Source organism: Podarcis liolepis (genome assembly GCF_965112155.1).
Source record: "Podarcis liolepis genome assembly, chromosome: 8".
Classification (NCBI taxonomy): Eukaryota; Metazoa; Chordata; class Lepidosauria; order Squamata; family Lacertidae; genus Podarcis; species Podarcis liolepis.
Window position 1 is genome coordinate 81,150,893 of NC_139560.1, and position 22,613 is coordinate 81,173,505.

The 22,613-nt window shown below is 43.4% G+C and overlaps 1 protein-coding gene across 7 annotated transcripts in view; it reads left to right on the forward strand.

Moving 5' to 3' along the window:
• Window positions 1-22,613, forward strand: part of TRIO (trio Rho guanine nucleotide exchange factor) — a 268,574-nt gene that overhangs the window by 195,062 nt on the left and 50,899 nt on the right. For all 7 annotated transcript variants that reach the window (XR_014529571.1, XM_083518908.1, XM_083518913.1 and 4 more), the window contains exon 34: window positions 1,829-2,072. Coding sequence is in view for 6 of the 7 variants with exons in the window: in XM_083518908.1 (XP_083375034.1) it covers window positions 1,829-2,072 (244 nt within the window). In the remaining variant the exon portion in view is untranslated. The remainder of the gene's footprint in view (window positions 1-1,828; window positions 2,073-22,613) is intronic.

A 22,613-nucleotide genomic window follows, 5' to 3' on the forward strand; every position in this document is an offset into this window, starting at 1 on the left:
TGCACCGAATGAAGTCTTATCTCAAATTTAAACCTTGAAGTCCTTGCAGTTGGTTTGTTCCGCAGTTTTGATCTCATCAATTCTATCACGCATCCGTACATTAGTCCAAATTAAGCTCTAGTTAACAAGAGAACCTCTGCTTCTTAATGGTGACATTGGAGGGTTTTCGGCAGGCAAAGTGCTTTTGCACTCAGCGCCTCCCTGCCCACCGCATCCCATGCCGGAGCGAGAGCCAGGTACCAAGACGAACTCTGAGTGAAGTCCATTTCCCCCATCCCTGGGGCGGAATTTGCAAGGATGATTTACCCTCAATCATCCTTGTTTTTCCTTTGCCAACAATCTCCCGCTGTCATGAGGGCTGTCTCCAGTAAGGCATGGAGGAACCGGAAGCCCTGGCCTTAGACATTGCAATGTGCAGCAGGAGAAGAAAGAAGCAGGAGATTCCCATGGGAGTGGTCTGTGCGCAACAAGGGTGTAAAGCAGGGCTGCAGAATACAAGATATGGCTTCAGAAATGGAGTTAGGAAGTGGAAAAGTGAGGGCAGTAGTTGAATAGGGTTGGAGGACCAAGGGGGTTAATGTAGGGGTGATTGTTGAGTGGAGGAAGCAGGGATGCACCCCCTAGTTATACATACAAAGGACCTGCCCTAAGTCCGCCCTCTCCCTTCCATCCTTGTTTTTCGTTTGCACTGCTTTACTTCCTCCTTGTTTGGTTTAATACACCAACGCCCAAACCTGCAGGAACGCCAGCTTCCCACGTGGAGACTGACGTGTTCCAGACACCTGCAGGTTATTTGAGCCTCGATCCTCCATGACAAAGCTGGTAGAGCCCAGTTTTGAATGATCTGTTATTCAGGCTGATCTTCAGAATGTTCTGTTTGCAAAGTTGTCGGTGTGTGTACATTTGAGGGAGGCCTACGTTTTGTGGTCAAACTCTAAATCAAAAAGGCCCTTTTCTCAGAGCCTTCGGGCATACAGCTGTTTTCAATTGTTCCTGACTCCTATCTAGGGAGAGCCATAAAAATAAATCAGTACCAAAAAAAAAAAAAAAAAAAAATCGAGAGCTTTCCTTTGCCTCCCCCCTCCAGCCCCTCTCCCAGCCTCCCTTTGGCATAATTTTGAATGGACTGAGAGCAAATATATAAGAGAAGTAGGGCTGAGGTGGGAAAGGGCACCCCAGCTCACATTTAACAAGCGAGAAGGCAGCTTGTTTCTGAAAGTGTGCACCTCATAACTTGAGTAGAGACTGTCCAGAGAGACTTAAGTAGGAGCAGTATGATTAATTCCTGCCTGTGTCTTGACGGGTTCATGCTGATTTATTTTACTTCATTATGAGAAACATAAGGCTTCTCTTTACCTCCCCTCTCCCTCTTCCAGAACTAGGATTTAGGAAGCAAGGCTGGCAGGCAATGGTCATGGGAAAGCTCTGAGAGAATTGCAGACATCCTGAATAAAGTTGTGTCACACAGAGTGTGGAAAGGAAGGGAGAAATTGACCCAACTTTTTTTTTAAAAAAAGTGACTCCGTAGCAGATAGCTTCTTACACTTTTCCTTAGCATGGCCTATCAGTGTCCTTAATGACCAAATACATTTTCCTCACAAAATCGCCTGTGCCTTTCAGAGTTCAGAAATGACACCAACCGGTTTAAAAAAACTGGCACAGTAAAATCACTTTCCTTGCAATGTGTTAGAACGTGGCTGAGAATTGCTTTTTTGCCCCTGCTTGTTTTAGGACCATTGTAAGAAATACTGAAAATATATTGATGTGGGATCCCCACCAGAATTCTACGATACTAAACATTTCTCTGTTTTGTTGGCTTCTTCTGCAGCTGTCTGGTGGGTGTGAGTTGACTGTGGTCATCCACGATTTCACGGCATGCAACAGCAATGAGCTGACAATCCGCCGTGGTCAGACAGTGGAGGTTCTAGAGCGGCCACACGATAAGCCTGATTGGTGCCTAGTACGAACCACCGACCGTTCCCCAGCTGCGGAAGGACTTGTACCCTGTGGGTCTCTCTGCATTGCGCACTCTCGAAGCAGCATGGAGATGGAGGGCATCTTCAACCACAAAGGTAGGAGAACCAGGACTTGGAAGTCGTCTGCCCTTATATTTCTCCAAGTTTTGTTTATCAGTGCTCTGAGGGGGTCTTTGGAAATTGGTGCACTGCTTAGGAGTTACAGGGGTTCATGCCTGTTAAATGACCGCCACCTCAGCCCTGCACATGTATTTTTTTTTTTAGATTTTAGAATATTTTTATTAAGTACAAATTAGAAAACATACATATTCACAACAAAAGAAAATACAAAAGAAAAAGAAGATATATCTAACCAAGGGAAAAAAATTAGAGAATATTTTGTCTCTTTTCATACTTACAGTTATTTATACCTCTATAAAATGCTATTCACAATAAAGCAGTGGAATGAAAGATAAGGTATCAGAAAAAAAGAAAAAAAGAACAAAGAAAGAATAAAGAAGTAAAAGAAAAAGATCATAGGTGCAGCCCTGCACATGTATGATGAGACTCTGTGCACCACGTTTTGTAGACTTTGGGTTGTGACATTAAAGTGGAGCTTCACATAATTGTTGTCCACACTGAGTATTCCAACAGCTCCATGGGTGTGGCAGATAAAATATGGGTGGTAATTTGGCTGTGCTTGTTGAACAGCCCTATCGGAGTGGTTGAAGAACTGCGGGACGTACCACGTGGCTTCTCAAAAAATTGCAATAGTTCCACACAACTCCCAAATGTAAAAGCGTGTATTGCCATATAGCTAAATGACTAGGCTCTACAAATCGAGATCCCTCCGACAGCTGGTAAGATCCCCTCTCCCAGTTTCCCCCTGTGAATTGCGGAGGAAAGGGAAAGGGTCTATTCACAGGTTTGCCCGCACAACACACTGGCCAGACCTTGGCTTAACAAGACTGCATGCGTATGTGAGCTCCCGTCTCCTTTTTGCTGCCAAGCCATATTGAACCAAGCCAAGGTTTAGCATAGCCTGTCATCCAAACTGAGCCTGGTGGTTAAGCTCTCTCCTCTCTAGCCGTGAGCTATATAACCAAGATCTGGGTTGAGTTAAACCCTGTGGCTAGTGAGGAGGGTGGGTAACAAGCCCTGATTTCGTTGACATGCTAAGCCAAACTTTGGCATAGTAGCCAAAAGGACCAGAAAGGAGAAAATCAGCTGTGAGTTCTTCTCCAGGAGCCCATGCATTCTCACCAAGGTGCAAGGTTTGACATGACCTGGTAAAAGCCAGGTCAGTGTGCCAGGAGCGAGAGAGCGCAGCCCCAACTCCTCAACATCCACGTCGCCCAGAGAAAACTTTGGAAGCTGAGCAAGGGGCCAAGGTTCGCACTGGTCTTTGGAGAAAGGAGTGGGAGTGGTAAAAGAGATTTATATTGCTTTTCTCCTGAGGTCAGCACAAAGTGTGAGAGAGATACTCCCACCTTGAATGCAGTGAAGAACTTGAAGGGGCTGGGTAAATAACGCCCACAAATAATGGCTGTTAACACCAGCGTGATATTTGTGGACCCTTGCGCATGACAATCTCGTGCTTGACAGTCCGAGGGAGTTAGAGAAGTTTGAGGGGAGCGCCGTGTGTTTAGAACAAGCCAAAAGATATATTGTATGTACTTGTAAAACAGACTTACCCAGCACAAACTGCTTGTTAAAGTCTGAGCCGTTTGTTCCATACTTAATTGGTATAAGACATCCGTGTACTCAGAACTGTCTCGGTGTTCTGTTTAATGTATTTGTCAGACTCTTCATAACAGTTTGCCCTGGAGAGAGACTGCAGCCTTCAAGAGTCTCACCACCACAACTTTCTTACATGCACTAGGAAGAGCTTGCAGAGTAGAATACATAGTAAAGTAAACTGGTTTTAGATACTTAGCTTTGTATGTTTTCTCTGGTTCCAAATCATGGAACAACTTATTAAGTTGCAATTGTTAAGAATTTTCCCCGGGGGGAAATAAACCTTAGCATATATTTAAGATGGTGTTTGCAGCCTATCTGCTAAGCGACTGAGCTGTGAACCAAGAACACCCAGGTTTTAATCTTGTCTCTGGCCTGAGTATCCTTCAGTAAGCCAATAACTCTGAACCTCGCCTGCAATCTGTGGATAATACTTTAAGGACTGTTGGAAAGTTTACTGAGAGTTTATGAAGTGCTTTGAATGCTCACATCTTTGAATGCTTATTATTGATAATGTTATTATTACAAAGAAAACCTTGGAGTAATTTTACAGCTAAACCTTAGGATGGTTAAAACACCAGTATGCTAGGCTTTGTTTATTCTGCTCACTTGTTCTTCATCAACCAAAATACGCAAACTGTCATATTGCTGGGGGCATATTTCTGTACAGTATTGGTTTTTAATAGCTCTCAGTAAAAGGCTTTGTGTGAACACTGGGCCAACTACACACACATTAAATATACAATTGGTTGGAGTTCCTGGACGACACTTGACCATGCAGCCAGATGTGTTGATGGAGTGAAATCAGGTTGTGTATGTGACAGGATGGCTACATTTGCTTCTGTCTCTTGCTAAATTCGAAAAAGTCATTTCAACATTAGCAGAGAATGTTCTGAAATCAGCGGGCGTCAGGGCCACCAGATTCTGATGATGTAGCAACAGCAACTGAATTGACTGGTATTCCTAAAAATCACGGTTGATATGCCAGCCCATGATAAACAACTGCCTCTCAGGCCTTGAAGAACTTGATTATCTTATGATATCCTGTTTTAAGTCAACTATGTCAATGTATTTCTTATCAGGTTTATACCTTGTCCTTCTGCACTAGGCTTTCAAGGCAACTGACAAAAGGACATAGCAATACAATATAAAAAGAGTTATTAAGGTGTAGGAACCACAGTCACTATAGAAGAACAATAAATTGTTCAGCTGCAGAGAGAAGGTGTTTGTGTGCTTGCCCTCCATTAGATTGTTCTTGCTTCTTAAAGTAATTTAGGTGATATATGCTGCATTTCTCAAGATAGCTTAGTGAATTTATTTTGCAGCTGTTTGGGACTTCTTGTTTCCGTGTTTGTCCACAGGGCTGTTTTGAACATTGTGGCCAGTCTTTCATTGGGAGTGCAACTAATTCCACATGCCACTAGGCCGCATGACAAACTGTTTCTGATGTTATCAGGACTTTGAAAAGCAGTTTGTGATATAGCGTTTAAGGGCTTTTATGGATTAAGAGGACTTCCATGATAGCACCTGAGTGTCTTCTAAACATAAATTTAAAAAATCCATAACAAACTTGCAGAAAAATGGCAAGCAGTTCAGTTTTAGTGATTCTGAGTCTTGGGCAAATGGTGTTGCAAATCTCTTGCAACTTTTGGGGTTTCAGTAACATAAGTAAGCTTATTCCTGGCCAGCATTTACCATAAAACATAACTGAATCATTTGGTAAGGCAAAAGGATTTAGGTATTATCTATGTTGGTTTATTCTGTATTTCCTTGACAGTGCCTTGAAAAATTAAAGCAGAGTTGGGGATCTGTATGCTTGAGTCATAATTTTGCCAGTAAGTGTTCTAAGGCATGCATATTCAGAAGCTCAGGATTTTGCTTCCAATTAGTTGGCTAATTAATTGCTTAGTTGTGAATTGCCACACTTTCACCGCTCAATTTTGGAGCTCCGCAGAGAACGTGAATGGGTTAAATGAAATCCTAGTTAGTCATAAATGTGGACATTCTGATGTCTTGCTCAGGGTTGTTTTTTTTATCTCCCATTGTGCTAATGTCTCATTCACTTGCATCAGTTTTGGCAAGATTTGTAAAGTCAGGCGAACTAGAAGCTGAGACGCATTTGCCACACCTGAATGTTCCTTGTTCCAGCTGTGGCTTCATTTAACAGTCCACATTTGAGTAGTCACTTCTTTTTCACGAACAACAAAAGTTAGAAGGCAGAATTCTTTATGCAGTCTTTTTGACCACCTTGAAGCAATTCCTGAGCCTTTCAGGCCATCTCCCATCAATTTCAAAAAGGCCTTTAATAGGATACTGTAAAGAAAGCAGAGCTGTTGGCTGTGTCTTGCAGGCAGGGGGTGTGTGGGGTGGAGATGCAGTGAATTATTGAGCACTTGGAAGAAAAGGCCTTTGGGCCATTTGCACTCAAATTGGGTCAGCATCTGGCTGACCCAGTAAAAAAAATTGCTTTTGTTTGCAAGGATGCGAAACTACATGAAATAATACCCTAGATATTTTCCAAAAGAAACAGTTTTCTAGTCATTCAGTTCCTTTGCAAACTGGCTTTTTAAAAAAATCTGGGGGGTAGAAGGAACCGCGAGAATTCAATGAACAGGGCAATCTTTGTGTTTATAACCTAAGAAACCCAAACCCTACTGGGTGCAGCTGTGCTGGTAGTGCTGAAACTGTAGGCACATTGTACAGTAAAGGCAAGAAGAACTCTGTCCAGAATTTGTTATAAAGTCACATTGTGTTTACCCAGAAAGTATTGACCCCAGAATGATTTACCGAAGCTTTCTTGTTGGGGAAGATTGTGCAGCTTTTTTGGCTGAGTCCAAGGTAGTTAAGGGCGGAGAACAAAGATGAAACTGGCAGGATGGAATGATTCTTTGCTGCTGAGTTCATGAGCAAGCACTCCCTGCCTCTCTCCTTACAGGAAATGTGTACTGTAAATAAAATTCCTGGTAATTTGTGTAACTTGCGTTTTAATCCAAGCATTGAACAGTTGCGGCCTTATGTTGGACCTTTTGACTTTTGGGATTGGGTGGCCTTGCGTCCTGTGAGTTTGAGCAATGCAGCATGATTTCCAAGTTGCATTTTGCCAAAATGACAAATTGTGATTTATAAGACGAGGGAATTATTGTAAAGTGCGTAACAGAGAGAAATTTGCTCAGTAGTTCAGTAGAGTGGCATGGAGCCTCCCTCCCCCTCCCGCACCAAATGCTCCATCTATTAATCCCGTATTCTCTTCAATATAAAATTCTCAAAAATGAGGAGCAGTATTCACAGTAACATACATCAAAAAATCAATGAAAGCAGGAACTTAAAAGCAGGCAGAGGGACAACAACTACTAAGCCAATGTTTTAGCACTGAAGGGGCTGCATAAATAAGGAGTCTTTGGAGCCTTTATAAAACGTAACCACCCACCTAAGCTTTCTTACACAACCAGCGTTAATTGGGAAGGGTGCAGGAGGGGCCATACTTGGAAAATTAGATTCTGCAATTTCATGTGGCTTTCATGGGCATAATAATCTAGAGAACGTCCTACGACTATGTCTTACAATAAAAGAAGAAAAGGTGGGTTTTGCTGGCAAACCATGTTTTCTTGGCAAGGTGGAAGGGCCAAGGAACGGAGAAAGGCCTTGGTGCGACCTCCTCTCAATTACCAGCTCCTTCTTGCCATAGAGTGAGTCAGGTTTACTGCATGTTGGCAAAGTGTTTGTTGTATAGATTGGACCAGGGGTAGGCAACCTAAGGCCCAGGGGTCGGATGCGGCCCAATCGCCTTCTCAATCCAGCCCATGGACGGTCCGGGTTTCAGCGTGTTTTTACATGAGTAGAATTTGTGCTTTTATTTAAAATGCACCTCTGGGTTATTTGTGGGGCATAGGAATTCGTTTATTTATTTTCAAAATATAGTCTGGCCCACCACATGGTCTGAGGGACGGTGGACCGGCCCACAGCTGAGAAAAGTTGCTGACCCCTGGTTTGGACCAAAGGGGCTGTTGTCTCTGACCCCCATTGTCCAATACAGTTACTTTAGAAGGGAAGACTCTGCCTTCCTTCTTCCCCCAAAGCAGCTGGTGTGGGGAAGGATTTCTTTGCTGTAATTTATAAAAGAAGGCCTAAACAATTAAATTGCAAAAAGAACATCAATCACATTGGCTACAGGAGTTGCACAGTGATAATACTTTCTAGCCATTATGACACTCAAACTAAGATGAAAATATGTCTTCAACAAAAGTTTTGTGATACTTCTGTAAATATATAGTTGCTAATGGCTGCATCCTGTTTAAGAAGGTAGAGCTTAAAAATAGCACCTCCTATTGGCCACTGTCTTCCCACACAGATATTCCACATATACACACAGAAACGCATATGTATGTGATGCTATATTTGACAGTGCACATACAGGCTTTCTCATAATATTTGAAGAGACCTTCGCTAGTATAGGAAAAGTTCCCAAGGAATGGTAGAATCATTTCTGTATCATAAAGTGGTGTGGAACCATTTCCCCCCTCAGTTCTAAACATTCACTAGAATCGAAATAGCCAAAAAATATATGTGAGAATTTACACTAACCAATCACACACACACACAAAACGGTGATATGTCGTGGCATTTTCTCTCTCCCTTTGGGCAAGTAGCTTCTGGTGTTTATGATTGGGATAGCCATAAGTTGAAAATTAAGGTAGCATTGGAAAAGAATGCCTAACTCATGATTTTCGAGCTTAAGTTCATGATACAGCAATGTGCTTTTTATTAGCTTGACTAGAAGAAGGCCTTACTGCTGGATGGGCTGGTCCCTTGCTTTTGCACCGTGAAATTAACCATCCACGGTCCTTTCTGCTCGCTGAATTGCACTCCAGCCTCTCAGAGGGAACGAATGAGCTAGTTGTCGGTGGAGCCAAGAATTTTTCTTGAACTTCAGTTAGGCTAGTTACGGTAGAGGGTAAGCCATCGCATCTGGCTATTCCCACGTGTGAGCCTAAAATCTGGAGCTGCGCTGTGCAAGTGAGTCAGAGGAGAGCATCCCCTGAAGGGAGTCGCTGCCTTGAAGCTACGACAAGGGGCTTTAAAAGAACTGTTATTCTGCTCTCAGTTCTTAGCTAAGGAGTTCTCAGAGGGAAGGAGGAGGAGAAGGAGGAGAGCACAGTGTGTGGAAATCCTCTGCAGGAGTTTTGCAGCAAGCTAACAGTTTGCCATGTCAAACGGAGTAGAGCAAATTGACACCCTGGAATCTCTTCATTCACCGTACTGTGGAAATGGGCAGCCGGGCAGCTGCAAATACTGGATCCTGGACTTAGGTACAGATGGCAGGCAAATATTGGTTTGGGCGGGAGGAGGGCAAAGGGTTTCTTCCTCTCCTTTTCAGAAGCAGATGTGTTTAGGTGAACAGTATAGCATGCTGTGGGTTTAATACCAGCAAAGGGGAGAGCAAATGTACTTCAAATACCTTCTATCAGACTCTTATTTCTAGAAGGTACAAGCACAGTGATGCTATTCTTTCCATTCCTAAATTGCTATAAAGGGAGACAGGGGGGTGGGGGGGTGGAAATGGGGATTTGCAAGCCAGAACGGGGAAGAGTAGCATAGCTGTTCCTGTCCAATGGTCTACCTAAGAATATTTATCCGTAGCAGAAAGAAGCCACTTTCCATTTGCATGAAATGAAGGTTGATGCGGGGGACAGGGAGAGATGCATGATCTAAAATGTCATTTATCTTATGCAAATTTTTGAAAACCTTCTTCAGCAAGGGGGGGAAAAGATTCAGACATCTACAAATTAAACATTTCCAATTAAATATGATCAGGCAAGTCAGGAATCAAAAAGGAGGCGGTCTATTAATACATCAATGCTAACTGTGTGTCTTCTATACACTATTACAAAGATACACAAACCTATCAGGGATCAGATTTTTCTGTTTGCCTGTTGTACCAGACCAGTCATCCAACAAATGGGTTGATTGGCTCTCAATATTATCAGATGTCATTATCTGTTCCAAAACAAGTTTTATCTTCTTCCGTGGCGTTGTTTAGTCTGCCCGCATGAGCAGCCATTAACTTAAATCTAACCATGGTAATAAATTTTAAAGGTCTGTGTTTCTTTGGGTGAAAGGAATGGGATACTTGAAACTTGCTTGATGAATAGAAATTACAAGGATTTGCACTAGAGACTGTTGAAACCCATTGTCATAGAGGTTGATTAAAATGTATCTGGATCTTTATGTTCCCTACTTATCTTGAATGTAATCTAAATGCAGTAACTGGCATTCTAAGGATCTAAGGCATTCTAATGTTCATGTGCAGCCTGATCCTGTTTATAACTTAAAGGTAAAGGGACCCCTGACCATTAGGTCCAGTCGTGGCAGACTCTGGGGTTGCGGCGCTCATCTCGCTTTATTGGCTGAGGGAGCCGGCGTACAGCTTCCGGGTCATGTGGCCAGCATGACTAAGCCGCTTCTGGCGAACCAGAGCAGCGCACGGAAATGCTGTTTACCTTCCCACCAGAGTGGTACCTATTTATCTGCTTGCACTTTGATGTGCTTTTGAACTGCTAGGTTGGCAGGAGCAGGGACTGAGCAACGGGAGTTCACCCCATCATGAGGATTCGAACCGCCGACCTTCTGATTGGCAAGCCCTAGGCTCTGTGGTTTATAACTTACTCAGAATCAAATCCCTCTGGCTTCACAACTGCTTACCAGTTAGGATTGCAAGCTCAAAGTGAATTAGGAACAGTTTGGGTAGACTGAACCTGGGGCATGCATCTGGGCTGGAGGAGTTTCAACTGTGGAAAAATTACTGCAAGGTACGGCTGATGTGTGACAAATGTCTGAAATGAATTGGAAACAGCATGGAACTGTGTACCTTTCATGTTCTTCGTAGTGGAAGAGTTCTTGTGCCTTTTGAAAAGTCTGTAGATCTCACTGTGCTGTTCATGATAAATTCCAGCTCCAAAGATAGCGTAAACATCTCTGAGGAACATCTGACAACCTCCCAGATGCGTTACTTAGCAGGAATGTTTCTCAGATGCCACAGCCTGCAGTGTCGTTCGGATAGATGCTGTACCAAACCAGGTAGATAAAGCACATTCAGTTGTGCATTGCATTTGCCAGCTTAGGCTCATAGAGCATGCTCACGCTGGGCACAAGCAGCAGGAAGTAAGTGCACCTGGCTAGATGGCACATTTTTAAAAGCATACTGGATCTGTGAGCAACCTAAGAGGGAAAACATGAGGCAGAAATGCATTATAAGAGAATTTTGCTTTCATGCAAGAATCTGATTATCTCAAGCTCATGTTTGTGGCCAATGCACTATGCATTCTGATGACTATCTAAAAATTAATTGAAACTATTACTTCCATGCATTGGCATTTAGGCTTATTCATTTTTCCTCTTTTCGAGGTCTGTCAAAGCCTCCCCACTTTATTAATCATTACTGCACATTTTAGTGCAGAAATCAATATTTCCAAGGCCATCCTAATGTTTTCCCACTTACGCCTCAAGTTAAAAATGGCTAGCAAATGGCTTGCATTCCAATGAGCTGAATCACCTGGCAGGAAGTCTCTACAGTTCCTGGGTGTTGTGCAGTCCATTCTGGGTTTTTCCCTGTTTCCTTTTGGTCTGTGTAGAACTCTTCACATTGTTAACTCCTATAGAGGATGTTCTGGGGGCAAGTCAGCAGAAATAACTGTGATATTGTATAAACCAAAACCTCATTAATTACCGTTGTACATTTTGCATGTCTGTAAATAAGAACTGAAATTTGTAAGATTCAGCCTCCTCTTTGATATATGGTTACTTCTATTTAAAATAGACAGAGCCTTTTCAATATGATTCTCCTCCAGACATCTATAATTGCTATATCACACTTTGCAGTACTGGGATGTTGGCTGCAGCGGGGCAGCAAGCATGCTTTCCCACCAAACTTTTTCTTTGAGTATTAAAATTCATACATGCTTTAAAATCTAGATTAAAATCCTTTGTGTTACTACATCACAATGCCTTAAAAACAAAACAGTCAACAAGTTGTTACAGAGAAAGTCCTCTCCCAGGAAGAATGAGAAGAGAAACTGTTACCGCATTTTCTGCCCCAATGTAAGATTCTTTAGGGAAATGTAACAGGGAGAGGTTAGAGTCAAACAAAAACATATTTTTAAAACACTACTAGCTATCTCAAAAGCAACAGCTTCTTAGCTTGGGTTTCGGGTTTTAATATTGTAATTTTATGTTGTGAACCACTCTTGATATCTATGGATGAAGGGCTGTATACAAATTTAATAAATAAATAATAATAATAGATTTTGCCCCCCACTGTAGGCAGCAGTGGAAATGTACAGTCATACCTCGAGTTAGAGACGCTTCAGGTTGTGTTTTTTCAGGTTATGGACGCTCTGAAACCCGGAAGTACCGCAGCGGGTTACTTCCAGGTTTCGGAGGTCGCGCATGCGCAGAAGAGCTAAATCGCGCTTTGTGCATGCGCAGAAGCACTGAATCGCAACCCGTGTGTGCGCAGACGCGCCGCTGCGAGTTGCGAATGTGCATCCCGCACGGATTATGTTAGCAACCCAAGCGTCCACTGTATATTGGATTGTGTAATGGACACACTTGATTTTTATTTTCAAATAACCAGAGGCATACCTTCCTACTTCCTTAACAGATCATACGAAGCCATGTTTCACTGGTAAATTTCAAAGGTGACATGGAACAGTATGGATGGAAACCGAAAGAAACATGAGACATGTTAATGCATTCTGTAGCGTAACAGGAAATAGTGGGAGGAGGGTTCCGTTAGCTTTGCCTTTTAGTTATTACAAAATCCTATTCACCCTAATCGAACATACGCAAATGGAGCCCCGTGAAAGTAAGCCTGGGCTGCCTTATGCTTTCCAGAGCAGGAAATGCTCCATTCTTGCCATGAGACTGCACACACTGAGTATTGCCAAGCACTGCAAGACATGTCCACGTGGGACTATCGTTTTCAGGGAGCTGTACCACAGATTCAGCGCATCTGATCCCCACGATCCAAATGCAGAGAACAGTATAAAATCAGTAAAAGAAACAGGTCTCACAAGTCTTTAAGATCCACAAGCATGAGACTCGTAATCTCGGGGTGGTGGGTTCGAGTCCCACGTTGGGTGGAAGGTTCCTGCATTGCAGGGGGTCGGACTAGGCGAACCTCCCTGGTCCCGTCCAATTCTACAAATCTGTGATTCCGTAATCTGGACTGGGGCATGTGTATCCCTTTCTGTGGGGGCACTGCTTCCTGTTGTGTGCGTTTTATCGCCCTGCAGAGAGAGCTTGTAGCTGCTACATAAAAGGTAAAGGGACCCCTGACCACTAGGTCCAGTCGTGACCGACTCTGGGGTTATGGCGCTCATCTCGCTTTATTGGCCGAGGGAGACGGTGTACAGCTTCTGGGTCATGTGGCCAGCAGAAATAAACCGTTTCTGGCGAACCAGAGCAGCGCACGGAAACGCCGTTTACCTTCCCGCCGGAGTGGTACCTATTTATCTACTTGCACTTTGACGTGCTTTCGAACTGCTAGGTTGGCGGGAGCAAGGATCGAGCAACAGGAGCTCACCCCGTTGCAGGGATTCAAACCGCCGACCTTCTGATCGGCAAGTCCTAGGCTCTGTGGTTTAACCCACAGCACCACCCGTGTCCCTTCAGCTGCTACATAGAGAGGCTGAAAAAGAGTGGGGTTAGGTGTTGCTCACGTAGGGCTCTCATATTTGTGCTCAGGATTTGTTGCCGTAATTGATTCCGGCTGTACTTCAGGTAAGATTTATGGCTCAAATGGAACACACGAGCTTTCCTCGCTAAGTACTTTTTTTTTTTTTTAACATTCACATCCAGTATCACGATGGTGCGTGCATGTAATATATCTCTCCGTTTCTACTTGAGGGATAGTGTTACCGTGAAGCGGTTGCTGGGAAAGGGCGCTCAGGAAAAGAGGGTGAAGGCTGGAATGCAGTAAAGTATCCAGTGTAGCTTGCAGGGTGGTGTAACTCTTGGATGCGTGCCAGTTCTGAAAGAAGTGCGTAGTCCTAGCCTTTGTGGCACAGATGGAAGTTGTTAAATGTGTTGCTGTAGACCCTCGCCAGAGTCGGCCAGAACAATGGGCTGCAAAATCTCCCCTGGAACAGAGCACATCTGGGTGCTGAGGAGAGGCATGTCTCTCGGCTAATGCACTGCAGGCCTGTGTTTCCTACCTTCTCTCAGTGGGGACCGTCTCTCAAGCGTTCTTTTGTGCACAACTCATAAACAGGAAGTTCCAGTTGAAATCTCCCTTTTAACGAACTTGAAGGTCTTTTTTTAAAAGCAAAAAACCCCTATTTTCACGTGTGCCCATGGAGAGGGGAGGAGGGTGTCTAAGGAAATAGCGATTTGCTCCTGAATGGGCTTTTGTTAACTTGAGTTTAGGGGCACAATTTCTGCCTGTGATGGATGTGGTCTGAGGTTCGAATTCTTCCAAAGAGCTTTAAACCACAATAAGGTGAGAGACCCCCATCGTTTTCTTGCCACCCACTTGCTCCTTTTAAATATCAGTTCTCCCTAATGTATTGTAGGGCTAATTCGTGCATGTTAGGTTCATAACTTGGTGGTAATAAAAAAAAATGGGAACTCGCATAGGATTTGAGCCATCGCAAATCAAACACCATTTGCATTGCAAGTCAAACCCACTGCTTTTCTATGCATTCAGTTTATGTGTTCTGCGTCAGATGGTCACATTATGTTCATGTATGTGTGAACTAGCTGGAAGCTCCTTTCTGAAGGCCATTAAAGGTGGAAAAACTGGAGGGGGTTGTCAGAGCTAATAACAACTTGGCATGGGAATGTTGAGGGTGCATGAAAAGGTATGAGAGAAACATATTAAAGCGTCATCTCTCAGAGTTTCACTTCCTAGATCCAGCTAAGCTGAACTTCTAAATAGGGGTGTCTTTTTAAGGGTCTAGCTTTGACCCATAAGCAGTGGGACAATGCGCTGCCTCTATAGCATGGGGCTTTTTGCATTACAGATTGGGAAGCAGCTCTGTGGCAACTCTCAGTGCTACAAAGCTGATTTGAGAAGCTGAACCTCTCAAAATTTGATGGCAACCAAGAAGCCAAATTTCTTGGGGCTGAAAAGGTCTCTGATGAACCCCAAAGAGCCATCCCATTAGACATCTAAACCCAGCTGTTCACCTGCCTAGCTCTTTCATGAATCTTTCTATGAATCTTAGTCATAGCCTTCAAACCACTTCCTCCGGATTAGTCCCGGTGACTTCACTATGACTACTCCAGAATAAGTATGTTTGTGAATATGTTGGTCCTTAACATTCCCCATTGGTTTTGAAGTGGATACTTTTGTTCTATCATTTCTCGTAATGTCTCAGGAAAGGGGAAAAACATATACTTGCATAATTCCTAAAGAGCCTTCAAATCTTAATTACTAATTCATCAGGCAAAGACATTTTTTTCTATTGTATGTTATGCATTACTAAATGCATGTGTTAATAAGCCAACATTGTATTATTACATGATCATGAACTTGCCTGCGAAGCATTTTTAGTTATGCCCTGCTCTCTCTCTCTCTTATTTTCATACGCAGAGAATTGTAAGTCTTTGTTAAGCAAAATCCATATGGAGGAAGGTGCTGGCTTTGAACCCCATTAAATACATTGGGGATTTATTTACTTAACCCACAGCTTCTCAATACTTTTGCTATTAAAACAATGTTCCATAAGATAATGGGAGGGGGGGAATGCTTTCCTAACAGTCTTATAGCTTTGCATCCCATCAAAGTTTATGCATTGCTTGCAAGTTGCATGAAGCTCTGAAGGGAAGAGGAATATGTTGGTATCCATCTGTTTCAAGAGACAAAGGAGCACATGTTCCCCACTGAAAGTAATAGCCCTTCCCTAACATCCCATACACCCCAAGAGGAATATAATATAATCTTCTTTGTACACATAGTAGAAGGATATTTATAATTTATCACTCCCTACCTTGGTGATTCCTTAACTTAGATACCTGGGGTACAGTTTTGACTTTTCGTTTTCTAGATGAAAATTGGTGGTGCCCTTGACACTTGGAAATAGAGAATTTCATACTCTTGATAAATCCCAGAAAAATGGGTAGACATCATCATTGCAAATGCATAATAGCCATTAATATTGCCTCCTGTCATCTTGCTTTTCCCCTTTGTCTTGTGACTTCTAGGCTGTAGTGATGGTTCTGCAATTGCCCTGCACTCATCAGCTGTGAATACCAGGAAATCCTGGTATATGGCTTTGCCTCTTTCAAGACGATATATTGGGACAGAGATGTTGGCTCAATGCTTTGGACGATATAAAGTGTTGGGTGCATCTAGTGTAGTACCTTAATTTTTCAAGATATTATTTCAGCCCCTCTGGCAGTGTTAACACACTGTTTGAGAATGCCCTAGCTATGAAACATGTTTGCTGCAGAATTCCTATGAAAATTGGTGAGGTTTTGGTGCTGGAGCTATTTGCTGTGCAACTGTGATTTTACTTCATACTCTCTAAGGAACATTACACACATTGCATAGCAGTGAATCAAAGTTTTCTGCAGTGCATTCACTCTGTGCCATAGTTCACACATAATACTAAGCCATGGTTTGTTTAACAAACCACAAGTTTTTCTGCAGCTGCTCAAACAACCCAATAGCTTGTTTCTCCACAGTTTGTTTTCTTTCCAACTACTCTTTGCTTCTGCCTTTGTAGCTTGATGAGTGTCTGAGGTGGGTAAATTGCTGGCTTCACACATAATACCATGCCATAGTTAAAGCATAGTTCATTAGGCAACAACAAACCATGACTTCGTATTGTGGTTTGTTGGCATTAAATAAGCCGTAGTTAAACCATTGGGTAAAAGTTGGATGATCACATTAACAATTTTAAAATAAATCATAGTTTAATCAACCCATGGTTTAGCTCTATGTGCGAACCAAGCCAGTGAAGGGTTGCAACTAAAGCTGGGTCTCTCAAGTACCTATATGACGATTGCACAGGCTTTTTGCCTGCACACTTCTTGAATCCAAGATACTTTTATAGATATACCTTTAAAGCAACTTTAAAACATGGGTAACTGAAGTTGAAGAAAAGTGGTGATGCTTTTGACTTGTGTTTATCCTTTGGGGTGCAGAGAGGAGCAGTGGCATGTTGTTGTTAATGTTGTTGTTGTTGTTAAAAATGGATATTTCATGCACCTAGCAGCGGCTTTATTTCATCAACTGATTCATCATTTTCATTGAGATTTGGAGCAAAAGGAGCTAAGAAACAATTCAGTGGCAAAAGCTGCAGAGCTTCCCCCCCCCCCCTTTCAGAACACTGTGTTTTAATCAGAACTTGTCATGATCTTGGAAGTGCAGAAAACCAGCCGTACCACAAAAATATATTGGTTGAAACATGGAACTCTTGGCACTCATGCTAAAACAAGCCCCACAGCACAGTGATGGGTTTTTTTTGCCAGAAGAAAGCCCTTAAGTAATATCCGTATAAATCCGAAACCTCCGGTTTTAATCTAGAGAGAGGGCTAAAGTTGGCTCTATTAACTGCATCACATAAAGTGATGCCTGATTCAGTGATGATGGAATCCTTTGTTCTTGGCTACTAACAACATGAATGATACTTTTCCTTTTGTAGTTTGGAAAGCATCCTCTTTGGAGGGGAAAGGAGATTTGAGTCCCGTTTCCTCTTTGGTTAAGAGCTCATAAAAGTACATGTTTGGGACATGGCAGTCACTGTACAACATATTAATATGTATGGTTTTCCCATTCTCCTTGCCCAGTTGTACTGTGTCCTTGCTTGGCTTCACTGTTGGGCAGGACAAAGGTGGTAAATGTAGGTTGAATGCTGTTAATGCCTGTTTCCGGGTTTAGGGCAGTCAGCAGGCAAATGCAATGCCCATGCTCAGATGCAGAGCAGCATACCAGAGATCCAGCAGGGGGCAGTAGTCTGTTTTCCTTGGCACTTGCCCTTGTTCCCAAGCAATGGAGACCAGACTCTGAGTGGCTTCCTCTTAGATCGTGCAGGACAGATGTTCTCCACCAGCCAACACTGCTGATGGCAGCTGTAGTCTAAAACAGGGATGTCCAACAGTTCGGTCGCAATCTACTGGCAGATCCCCGAGAGGTTTTGGTAGATCGCGGTCCATCTCTGGTTCCCTTTCCTTAGCGTCACTAAAACTGACTCCTGCCCTGCCCTCCATTGTTGTATGATCTCTGGAAAGGAAGATGGGAGCTTTCTCTGTGCAGCTGTTTTGATCCATAGCAATCTTTTTGTGAGTGACTTTACCCCCTTTGACCCTTGCCTTTAACTCCCCCCCCCAAAAAAAGTTAACCCCTAAAAATGGGGCTTTTCTCCTCCCTAAGGAAATCTCAACAACTTTGAGCTGAACCCAAAAAAATAGGGGTAGATCACTGCCAGTTTTTAATTCTGAAATTAGATCGCAGTCTCTTGAAAGTTGGCCACCCCTGATCTAAAATATTTGGAGGGCACCAGATTGGGTTTTTAGCTGTCAGATCTGTTCATTCACCATATTTTAAGTGTCAATAAGAACCGTCCACTGAAAATGTGTAGCAAAAATGTTACACGATGGGAAATGAGCATCAAACGGCTATGCTAGTTGAGGAAACAATATTGGTTATGACTCTTGGTTGTGTTTAGTCACAATAGCAAACCAGGATTTGCTTTGTGTAATGTGTGAAATGGCCCTTCCTTGTTGTTGCACCTTCCCCGTCCATTTGCCAGCTTCAGTTATCCTTCCTTGGCCATTGACATGTGGAGTGCTCCATGCTTCTTATGTCGATAGCGTGCTCTGTTGGCCATAAATTATGCCTCGAGGGGATACACAACCCACTGTCTCAGTAGTAGCATATGTGTCACATCTGGCTTTTAGAAAGCATACCGTGGAGGAATTGGACACTTCTGCTTTTATGTCTGCCTTGAGTGGAATGCTAAGTTGAAATTAAGGCCCCCTTTTTTAAAAAAAAAAAAAGCTTTTATCCTTGGGCTTTTGTTGAATCTTATAGCATAATATTTTCCTTGCTTGGAGGACCCATACCAAAGATCCACTTAGCACAACAGTTGTATACTTTCTAACACGCCTGAGAAACACTTAAGCTGGACTTGACTATCTCTTGTTTGACCTCAGCATCTGGTACTCGGAGGTACAGTATATCTGCAAATCAATTTAGCCACCTTTGCTAATAGCCATGGATATGTTAGATTTCATGTTAGCTTTCAATCAGTCTTTAGTGTCCTTTTCTTCACATAAGTAGGCTGGAAATTATGATAGGCCCTGGAAGGTCTAATGAAAACTGTCCATCTGTCTGCATGCGTAGGGAGCACTGCCTTGGCCCTTGAGCCCTTGGAATATGTAGGGTACAGATGTGAGTAAGTTTTGCCACAACCGAGCTCCTTAAGTCAGGAGAAAAACATAGAATAAGCTTGTACTAATGAGATTCCCCAAATCATGGCGTGCCCCAATAAGAATTTTGTGCTGCTTAAATGATGGCTTGTTGCTTTATTTTGTTAGATTCTTTAATTCTACTTCAAGGAGGCCACGTCAGCTTCCATACTCATTCTCTTTCTCTCTCTCATATACTCAATTTTGTCTGCAAGGTAGGTTAGGCTAAGAGACAGTGATGTGGCCAAGACCATACAGTGAACATGAATAAGAATTCTAACCTAGGTCTCTATGCCCATCACAACACACTATTTACTACAGCACATTTTGTCATAGAAGCATGGGAGTTGGAAGGAACCCTGATGATCATCTAGTTCAGCCACCTGCAATGCAGGAATACGCAGCTGTTCCACCTGGGATCGAACCTGCAACCTTGGCGCTATCAACACCTCACTCTAACCATCTGAGCTATTCAAAAGGTGTCCGTAACCATGGGAAGGAGAGAAAATGCTGCAATGAGGTAGAGAAGCAAACGCCTCCGGTGTTCAAGTCAAACCTTCAATTTAGTATTATTATGACTTGACCAGAAAAAGAGCAATTTCATATGAGTTGGGAAATGGCCTGCTTCCCATATAAACAAGAAAGGAAATGACTTCAAGTTGGACTCTTTCCAACACTCTTTCCAACACAGTTTGACTGTGAGGGACTCGGTTGTAACCACAACTTTCATTGGTTTCCCTTCCCTACAGGTAATCTATATGCATAACTTCTTGTGTGCTTAATCTCTCTCTCTCTCTCACACACACACACACGAATTTTCAAAGCACTTTATATATGCTGTCTGTAATTTTTGCTATGGTCATGTAAGGTTTGCCAGTAACATTCTGCATGTCACAGATGGGGGCCTGAGAATATGCTAGATGCTTTTTGTGAACTATAATAGCTGTATTACTATGCAAGAACATACAGGTGGGCTTGATTGACAGCAGGGCAGGCAAGTGGAACATGCCCTTGGGGAACTAATTTGATGTTGAACTGTAACATTTCCAAACAGGTTAGCCTGTGGTCAGTAGAGTCTTTTACACTGGTGTGCATAGTCTGGTTACAATGTGTTGCTTTACATTGTGGGCTCAATCCCATTGAAACCCAGCAAGGAACACGCACGGCTCTCTTAATTATGGAACTTACTGTCTCTAAGCCAACTGCTTCGTTTCCTACATTTGCATCCCACCCTTTCTCCAAGGAGGTCAGTGCAGGATTATAACCACATAGCATAACAGCGTATGTTAGATTAAGTTCAGATATCTTGATTTGCAAAGGCCCCTGAGGAGGATTCCTAGCAGAAAAGCCTTCTTGGTGTCAGTCCAGTTTTTCTCTGATACTCCACACGAGCGTGTTGTATGAGAGGCAGCAAAGTGACACAAGCCCTATTTAATGTATGCTCTCAACTCGCAAGACTATTGCTGTTAAAAAGGAACAAATGATCCTCATTATGTCAACAGCGAAAATGAAAGGGCTTCCACATAGTGATTCATAGTAAAATATTCCTTTTCATAAAATGGCACAGTGGCCATTTCCACTGATTACCTAGAACAGAACAGCCTTTTGTACCTGTATCTGTACTCTTAGATACAGATATTTGATTATTATTTTCCCCCCTGCTGGATGGTGGTCTAAATAGCAAGAACTGGGAACAGGGGCTAGCTCTGTTCATCTGAGAAAGCCTGTTGAAACTCTGTTTTTTTTGTCATGAAAAAAACAACACATCACTAGTCAGTCACTCAGGAATGTAGATTCACTACCTTAGGCACCAGAAATAGAAGGGCAGCTTTCTATGAATACTGTAATGGTTTCATTATTTTGATTGCTGTTGTTGTAACGTTTAGGGTTATCTGACTTTAGACAAGTACAGACTTACATAGAGGTATTTTTTAAAATCTCCATAATTTGTCATCCATGTGCTTAGCTGAAGGTGATGACTGCTGCTGTCGCATAATAGGAAACCTTTCTCAGAGAAGTACATTTACGGCCCTATTCTCTGACAAGTATATAATAAAATGTGTCCGTAAACATATGTCACATGAATGCATGACATTACTACATAGAAAGCATCTGGGGGGAGTAAAAAAAGAACCTTGAAGCTCCATATATGTAATTGAACACATGCAAGTGAGGCCTTCCAAGAAATTGTTACACTGTGGAGCATTCATTAATTCCAGTGTGTCTGGTCTTCTTCTTCTTCTTCTTCTTCTTCTTCTTCGGCGATAACTCGTAGCCGAGTAAGATAGTCTTCCGTAAACACGGTTTTAGCAATGAGTCCATAAGTGACTGTGGAGGCCAATTCTGGATCCACACATCCTTCCACAGTGGGGACATTGGTTTCCAGGCGGGAGTTGATCACAGTGTGGATTTGCCAAGCATACCTTCCTCTTAGCACGTTTCTCCCTTGCATCCTGGGTTTGAGTACCGTATTTTTAGCCCTATAGGACACACCTTTTCCCCTCCAAAAATGAAGGGGAAATCTGGGTGCGTCCTATGGGGCGAATGCAGGCTTTCGCTGAAGCTTGGAGAGCGAGAGGGGTCAGTGCGCACCGACCCCTCTCGCTCCCCAGGCTTCAGGAAGACATCCGCAGCCTAGGCAGCCCTGCGGGACTTCCCGCAGGGCTGTCTAGGCTGCGGATAGCAGCCTGCCGTCTGGCGCGAGGGACGCCCTGAAGCAGAGCGCCCCTTGCGCCGGGCAGACATCTGCAGCGTGTTGGAGCCTACGGGAGTTCCCCGCAGGGCTCCCCACGCTGCGGATAGCAGCCTGCCGCCCGGCGTGAGAGCCGCCCTGAAGCAGAGTGCCCCTCGCGCCCAGCAGACATCCGCAGCGTCTTGGAGCCCTGCAGGAGTTCCCCACAGGGCTCCCCACGCTGTGGATAGCAGCCTGCCGCCCAGCGTGATGGGCACCCTGAAGCAGAGCGCCCTGCGCGCCAGACAGACATCGGCCAGCCCCACAAGCTCGGGGGACAGCAAGGAGGCGCAGCGCCGCCATCCCGCTGTTCCTCGACCTGGTTCGGGTTCCCCGACCTGGTTTTGGGGGGGAATAATGGGGGGGAAATTCCTTTATTTCCCCCCAAAAAAACTAGGTGCGTCCTATGGGACAAAGCGTCCTATGGGACGAAAAATACGGTATCTTCAAAGCCCATGACACCTTTGGTAAAGGCTGTTCTCCAACTGGAGCTCTCGCAAGCCAGTGATTCCCAGTTGTCGGTGCTTAGACCACATTTTTAAAGATTTGCCTTGAGAGTAAGTTTTTAAACCACTTTTGTTGACCACCAGCATTACACTTTCCATTTTTAAGTTTGGAATACAGTAGTTGCTTTGGAAGACAATCATCAGGCATCCACACAACATGACCAGTCCAGCGAACCCAAGTTGCATACCACCTGAGGAGTTTTGTACATTATGCTGGAAATAGCAAACAGAGGAAAGAGAGAGAGAAGGTGCTTTTGCACAGGTAGATTTAGA